This window comes from Papilio machaon, chromosome 13 (assembly GCF_912999745.1).
Source record: "Papilio machaon chromosome 13, ilPapMach1.1, whole genome shotgun sequence".
NCBI lineage: Eukaryota > Metazoa > Arthropoda > Insecta > Lepidoptera > Papilionidae > Papilio > Papilio machaon.
Genome location: NC_059998.1, coordinates 1 through 7,509, shown reverse-complemented (window position 1 = coordinate 7,509; position 7,509 = coordinate 1). Strand labels below are relative to the sequence as shown.

The 7,509-nt window shown below is 62.6% G+C and overlaps 1 protein-coding gene across 1 annotated transcript; it reads left to right on the top strand.

Annotated features, from left to right (window-relative positions):
* Nucleotides 1-3,011: 3,011 nt before the first annotated feature.
* Nucleotides 3,012-5,372, top strand: LOC106710187 (actin cytoskeleton-regulatory complex protein PAN1-like). Its single transcript, XM_014502191.2, has one exon. It carries the CDS (start codon nucleotides 3,012-3,014, stop codon nucleotides 5,370-5,372), a length of 2,361 nt encoding a protein of 786 aa, XP_014357677.2.
* Nucleotides 5,373-7,509: the final 2,137 nt, after the last annotated feature.

Below are 7,509 nucleotides of genomic sequence, written 5' to 3'. Positions count from 1 at the left end.
GGTCGGTCATCGTGTTGGGTGTTGCACATGACCGACCCACCTGGAGAGGGCCGTCAGTGGTGGGTCACAGCAGTGACTCCGCCCTGACCATGCCCAACCGGGGTCGCACCGGCAGATGCGACGTGGTGGGGCCGCGGGGGGTGTGGGTGGGTACTGGTTTATCCTGCCCATCTTACAGCCCTCGTGGCCGGATGTGGGGTGAGGTCGTGGGGGCTGTGGGTGGGTACTGGTTTACCATGCCCCCTGCGGCCCTCATGGCCAGATGTGGTGATGGATGGATGTGTGATGGAGAGGCCGAGGGGGGATACTGGTTTTCCAGTCCCCTCTGCGGCACGTAGAGTAGGGTAGAGGGCGGGACCGGTTGGCCCCGCCGGTGGGGGCTGGGGTGGTAGGACACAAAAGATCCTGCCTCTCTGGCTTTCACCACTTAGGGAGAGGCGCTTCGGCGTCAGACGCGCGGCCCGAGCTTTGGTTATGGCTCAGCTGGTACAAAGCTCGGGTCATTGCGTTAAGGTGGGCATGAGGGTTTTTAGTGGGTATGGCTGAACGACTGTAGGCGAGTCCCACACTCCCTGCGCCATTGCACTGCCCGGCGCAGGGGTACGGAAGTGTATTTTCCCTCGTTACAAAAAAAAAAAAAAAAAAAAAAAAAAAAAAGGTTAGGTTCCACGGACCTGCTCGGTTGTCCGAGTGGGCGGAGAGGAGTACTCCGACGTGGCGCGTCCCCGGGTGGTGGATAGGGGAACGCCCCGGCTTCGGCTGGGGTAGGGCTTCGGCCCCGCGAACCAAACTCTAGGGTCGGTCATCGTGTTGGGTGTTGCACATGACCGACCCACCTGGAGAGGGCCGTCAGTGGTGGGTCACAGCAGTGACTCCGCCCTGACCATGCCCAACCGGGGTCGCACCGGTAGATGCGACGTGGTGGGGCCGCGGGGGGTGTGGGTGGGTACTGGTTTATCCTGCCCATCTTACAGCCCTCGTGGCCGGATGTGGGGTGAGGTCGTGGGGGCTGTGGGTGGGTACTGGTTTATCCTGCCCCCTGCGGCCCTCATGGCCAGATGTGGTGATGGATGGATGTGTGATGGAGAGGCCGAGAGGGGATACTGGTTTTCCAGTCCCCTCTGCGGCACGTAGCGTAGGGTAGAGGGCGGGCCGTTTGGTTCCGCCGGTGGGGGCTGGGGTAGTAGGACAAAAAAGATCCTACCTCTCTGGCTCTCACCACTTAGGGAGAGGCGCTTCGGCGTCAGACGCACGGCCCGAGCTTTGGTTATGGCTCAGCTGGTACAAAGCTCGGGTCATCGCGGCAAGGTGGGCATGAGGGTTTTTAGTGGGTATGGCTGAACGACTGTAGGCGAGTCCCACACTCCCTGCGCCATTGCACTGCCCGGCGCAGGGGTACGGAAGTGTATTTTCCCTCGTTACAAAAAAAAAAAAAAAAAAAAGGTTAGGTTAGGTTAGGTTAGGTTCCACGGACCTCCACGGACCTGCTCGGTTGTCCGAGTGGGCGGAGAGGTGAACTCCGACGTGGCGCGTCCCCGGGTGGTGGATAGGGGAACGCCCCGGCCTTCTGCCGGGGTAGGGCTTCGGCCCCGCGAACCAAACACTGGTAGGTTAGCTAGGGTAAGCTAGGTTAAGTAGGTTAAGTAGGTTAGGCTGCGGGTCCCTTGTGGGCCCGCAGAAAAGAGGGCGGCGCTCGCCACAAGGCGAGCGTCTATTAGGTTAAGTTAGGTTAGGCGGGCCCCATGCGAGCCCGCACATTAGGTTAGGCTGCGGGCCCCTTGTGAGCCCGCAGAAAAGAGGGCGGCGCTCGCCGTAAGGCGAGCGTCTATTAGATTAATTAGTTATGTAAGTTAGGTTAGGGTGCGGGCCCACTTGTGGGTCCGTACAAGAGAGGGCGGCGTCTCGCCGCAAGGCGAGCGCCTTTTAGGGTTAGTTTAGAGTAGGCTAGGTTAAGTTAGTTAAGGTAGGTTAGGGTGCGGGCCCACTTGTGGGTCCGTACATGAGAGGGCGGCGAACCCGAGCTGAGTAACTGCCCTTTTCAGGGCAGCGAAAGGTGAGGGTGAGCCTTGAGTGTGGTGGGTGGCGCGGCCCACTAGGGTCGCGGCCGTCGGTCGGGACGTGGGAGCACGACCTCGGTAGCACTCTGCTTGCAGAGCTGTTATGCGATGGCGTGTGATCCTGCGTCCCATCGCGTAATCCCGGTGGCCATCACCGGGACCGCGGGCCCCTGTCTTGATCAAGACGGGGGCCAAGAGGTGGGTCTCTATAAACCCTGGCGGCACCAGCGGGGGAGGCGGGGATTCCGAACCTGCATTGCACGGTGTCGTCTTGAGGAGCGCCTAAGGGCGCAGAGAGGGCCCCTCCCGGGGCGGTCAGTGGGGCGTCGCGGTGGCAAGCTCACGCGATCCCGTGGCGCCCCACAGTATGGCCATGAGGGAACAAGGAGGTTTAGTGGGTATGCTCCCATTCGGGGAGAGAATCTCACATAACTCGCGTGTCTTCCCCGAGGCACGGAGTATGCATTAAGCATTCCTCCTTGTATAAAAAAAAAAAAAAAAAAAAAAGGTTCCACGGACCTGCTCGGTTGTCCGAGTGGGCGGAGAGGTGAACTCCGACGTGGCGCGTCCCCGGGTGGTGGATAGGGGAACGCCCCGGCATATTGCTCGGGTAGGGCTTTTTTTGCCCCGCGAACCAAACACTAATAACCCGTAAATCCGCATTGAGCGGAAACGGGGGCTCTGCGCATTGAGCGTGGGGCCGCGAGGAAGAAAACCTCTATAAAAAATTACCCTGAGGAGGAGGAGGATGTTCCGTAGGGCTATACCGGACAGGGCCACCCATACCGGGCAGGCCTGCGGAGCATCGGCGAGGGCGTGCGGCAACACGTAAAAAGGCAGCGGACTTCGGTCGGAGTATGGCGGCCTTCAAGGCCGCGCGTCGTGACTGGGGGACCTCACCCTGCACAACAAAGGCGGCTTCCGGTGTCCGACAACGCCGGACCACTAATGACCATGGCAGACTCCAAAAATGTATTACCCCAGGAGGGTACCGCTGGCTACGCCAGCGGAGAATCCCTCCCAGAGGTCACTCTGACCTCTGGCCGGCCCACGTATTCTGGGGGGGCCAAAGGATGCCACACGACCACTGCAAGAATACTGACAACGATTGCGAGCGATATGGATTTGTTGAATAAGGAAAGACGGGAAGCGTCGAGAGAGAGAGGGCCAAAGACTGGCAAAAACCTGACGGAGGAGGACGACACTAGCGACGTTGAGCTAGTGTCTGTATCCGAAGCATCCGGAATGTCAGGATTGTCTGAGCCACCCACCGACTCGGACAGCACAATAGAGGGAAGGCAGGACACGCCGGAGGCGAAGAAAGCTGCTCCGACGGTCCCTAGGCTGGCCCTAAGGTTTCCAACCAAGAGGCCCAAGAAGAGGACGCTCAAGGACGATGAGACGGCGGCTCCGGTCGCTGTCAAAGTGTCCACTGCAGCGAGAGGCCGCCCCAGAAGACCAGGGGCGCATAATGCCTACCTGCAGGAGGTGAGAGCACTTCTGGCAGAGGGAGAGGCAGAGGAGAGCAGAGCAGGCAGCTCGAAAGCCCCCCCCCAACCGCCCCCGTGCCTCCCTAGGGAGCAATCAGAGCCGAGATGTGCTCAGCCGGCGGCTGCGACAATCGAGGCCCTTGCCGCGAGAGCCCTCCTGAATGTGGCCACCATTCAGGGGGAGGTCAAAAAGAGTGGCAACATAAAGGGCACAGTGCTGGGGCACATAAACCGGGCCATGAAGGAGGTGATCGAGGCGGTGGAGGAGCTCCGCTCGATCACCCCCCAAGAAGAACAGCGACGGCTCCGCGCGGAAAACGCCAGATTAGCAAAGGAAGTTGAGATCATCCGCGCGGAGCTGAAGGCATTCAAAGAGGCGTACTCGGAGTCGCAGAGAAAAGTGGCCGCGACTCCGAGGGAGGCTCCTCAGGCCCAGGAGGGAGTGGAGACAATGCTCAGGGGCGCGCTTGACGAGATGAGGCGCGAACTCTTGGAATCCGTAGGCGGAATGGTGAACGCCCGCCTCGGAGACCTGGAATCGCGCCTCCCCCCTGAGCCGGTGGTCAGACCACCCCTCCAGGCGGATAGGCTCCATCCGCCACCGCCGCGCCCTGTGGCCCGGCCAAACCTAGTGGCTGGTGCTATGAGAACTACAGAGGCACAACCGGCCCCGGCCCCAGCGGCCAAAGCCGGACCGGCCCCAAGGCCAAAGAGGAAAATCAAAAAGACCGGACCGGCCGCCCCTCCCCCCCCTCCACCTACTGGCGGAGAGGGAAGCGCAGGGAAGGCTGCAAAGGCCAGAGCCGGAACCGCCAATCCCGCCCCCCAAACACCCGGGGGCGACGAAACACCATGGTCCCAAGTGGTCGGCCGGAAGGCCCGGAATAAAAAGAAGAAGGCTCCGGCCGGGGCCCCGCCCGCTGCACCAGTTCACCCTGGTAGGGTGCAGCGGGTTCCCCCCCCTCCCAAGACTGTAAAGATCGTGGCCCCCAAAACGGCGGCCATAACTGTCACCCTCAAACCGGGGGCCACGATCACAAACGAAGAAGGACAGGTCTCTGAGGCCAAATACGTCGACGTCTTGGCTAAGGCCAAGGCAGCGATCTGCCTCAGAGACCTAGGCTTGGAAACGGTAAAGGTCAGAACCAGTATGACCGGCTCCAAGTTAATGGAGGTAGGGGGGACCACCCCGGAAGAGACGGCCGACCGCCTGGCTGCCGAATTGGTCAGAGTTATCGGCGGCTGGGCGGACATCGCGCGTCCGTCCAAACTTGCAGACCTTCGGGTCTCTGGTTTGGACGAGACGACGACGCGCGAAGAGGTGGCAGCCAAACTGGCGTCAACCGGGGGCTGCCACCCTGATATGGTCAAAGTGGGCCTAATTAGGCCCAGCTTCTGGGGTGGGGGTTCCACCCTGGTGCGGTGTCCGGCAGCGGCGGCGAAGGCCCTCGCACAGATAGGGAAGGTGGCCATTGGATGGTGCATGGCCACCGTCACCGCGGTGAGGGCCCGGCCGCTGCGGTGTTTTAAATGCATGCAGCTGGGCCACACCCGGGCCCTATGCCCGTCGGAAGCGGAGGATGGTCGCCTCTGCTTCCGATGTGGCCAAGAGGGCCACAAGAGGGCTGCGTGCGAGGCGCCTGTCCACTGCGCCGTGTGCAAAAGGACAGGCTGCCCGCACGCCCACGTCATGGGGGGGACTAAATGCACCCCCCCCACCATAAGGGGGAAGGCCCGCTCCACCGGCCCTCCCCCTGCGCCAAGAGCGCAGCCGCCGTCCGGGCCGCATCAACCGCCCGAAGAGGAACGTATGCAGGTGTCATAAATGCCCAGACACCTGCATACGGAGTTCCTGCAGACCAACGCCAACCACTCCGCCCGCGCACAGGACCTGCTCATGCAGGCCCTGGCGGAGTGGAAAATTGCCGTTGCTGTCGTGGCCGAGCCCTACCTCATCCCTTCCCAGCCTCATTGGGTCGGGGACACGGAGGGCTCGGTCGGAATGGTGGCGCCGCCAACGGGCCCGCAAATCCTCTCTCTCAGAGAGAGGGGTGCGGGTTACGTGGCGGCAAACTGGGGAGAAGTAGTGCTCATCGGAGTCTACTTCTCCCCGAACAGGAGCCTCTCGCAATTTGAGAGGTTCCTGGATGGCCTGGAGCTGGTGGTGCGGAGGGCATTGCCAGCCCAGGTCATCGTGATGGGGGACCTCAATGCTAAGTGCGCGGCTTGGGGATCCCCCATCACCGACGTCAAGGGGGCGCACCTTCGGGACTGGGCCCTCACTATTGGCCTGGTCCCGGAGAACCGGGGCAGCGCCTTCACATGTGTGCGCGCACGGGGTGGCTCAGTTGTCGACGTGACGTTTGCCACCCCCAATATCGGCGCGCGCATCTCGTGTTGGCGCGTCCTGGAGGACGTGGAGACCCTGTCAGATCACCTGTACATCAGGTTCAGGGTCTCCACAGCGCCCCCTGGGCGTCAAACTCGCACGGCGGGCGGCAGGGGCGTCTTCCCTAGGTGGCAGCTGTCGCGTCTCGACGAAGACCTGGCAGAGGAGGCCGCTATTGTTTGTTCGTGGGCCTCCGACCCCCCTCAATCCCTGGGGGTCGGAGAAAGGGCTGCCAGGTTCCGTCGGGACTTGACAGCTGTATGCGACTCGGCAATGCCTAGGGCTCGACGCCTCGCGCCCCGAGAGGGGGTGTACTGGTGGTCGCGGGATCTCGCGGCCCTGCGTGCCACCAGCAACGCCGCTCGCCGTGCTCTATCCCGGTGCCGAAGACGTCGGCACCGGGAGCCGGGCGAGCTGGAGCGCCTCCAGGCCGAAATGCGTTCGGCCAAGAAGGCGCTCCAAGCCGCCATAGGGGCCGCCAAGGACGCTGCATACTCGGAGTTCTTGGCGGCCCTGGACGCGGACCCGTGGGGGCGCCCGTACCGGATGGTACGGGCCAAATTCAAAACGGCGCCCCCCACGGAGGCCATGGAGCCGGCCGTCCTCAGCGCGGTGGTAGAGGGGCTATTTCCAGACAGCCCCCCATTCGAGCCACCGCGCATGACGCAGCAGAGGGCCAACGACGAGGACGACGCCGCCCCTAATCCTCCTCCGATAACAGAGGACGAAATGCTAGGGGCGGCCCGCCGGCTCCAAGGCCCGCGGAAGGCCCCGGGACCGGATGGGGTCCCGGGGAAGGTTCTCCCCATCGCGTTAAAGCACCTCGGGGACCGCCTACGCTGCCTCTTCGACGACTGTCTGGCAGCGGGGCACTTCCCTGAGGTGTGGAAGGAGGGGCGGCTGGTCCTTATAAGAAAAGAAGGCCGCCCCGCGGACTCTCCGTCGGGATACCGCCCGCTGGTGATGCTGGATGAGGCCGGGAAGCTGTTGGAGCGAGTTATAGCTGCCCGGATCATCCAGCATCTAGCGAGGGATGGGCCGCAACTCTCGGTGAACCAATTTGGGTTCCGGTCAGGACGATCCACCTTGGACGCCCTGGCCGCCCTGAAGAAGTTCACCGACGAAGCGGCCCAAAAGGGGCAGGGAGCCATGGCGGTGTCACTCGACATCGCCAATGCCTTCGGCTCCCTCCCCTTTGCGGTAATAGAGGAGGCGCTCCGGTATCACGGAGTGCCCCTCTACCTGCGGAGAGTCGTGGGACACTACCTGCAAGGGCGGGTAGTGTCCTACATGGGGAGAACCGGTCGAGAGGAGAGGCGGATGGCCACCGGTGTTCCACAGGGGTCTGTGCTAGGGCCCCTCCTGTGGAACATCGGATATGACTGGGCCATCCGCGGAGAGGTGCTGTCCCGGATGGCGGTCATCTGCTATGCAGATGACACGCTGGTAGCCGTCCGGGACACCACCTGGAGCCGATTGGTAAGGAGGGCTGAGGCCGGAGCCACATTGTTGACCCGGAGGATTGAGGCATTAGGCCTTCGAGTGGCCCTCAGTAAGACCGAGGCCCTCTGTT

Coding starts and splice junctions, on each gene's coding strand:
- LOC106710187 (XM_014502191.2), top strand. CDS start 3,012: ATGGCAGACTCCAAAAATGTATTACCCCAGGAGGGTACCGCTGGCTAC.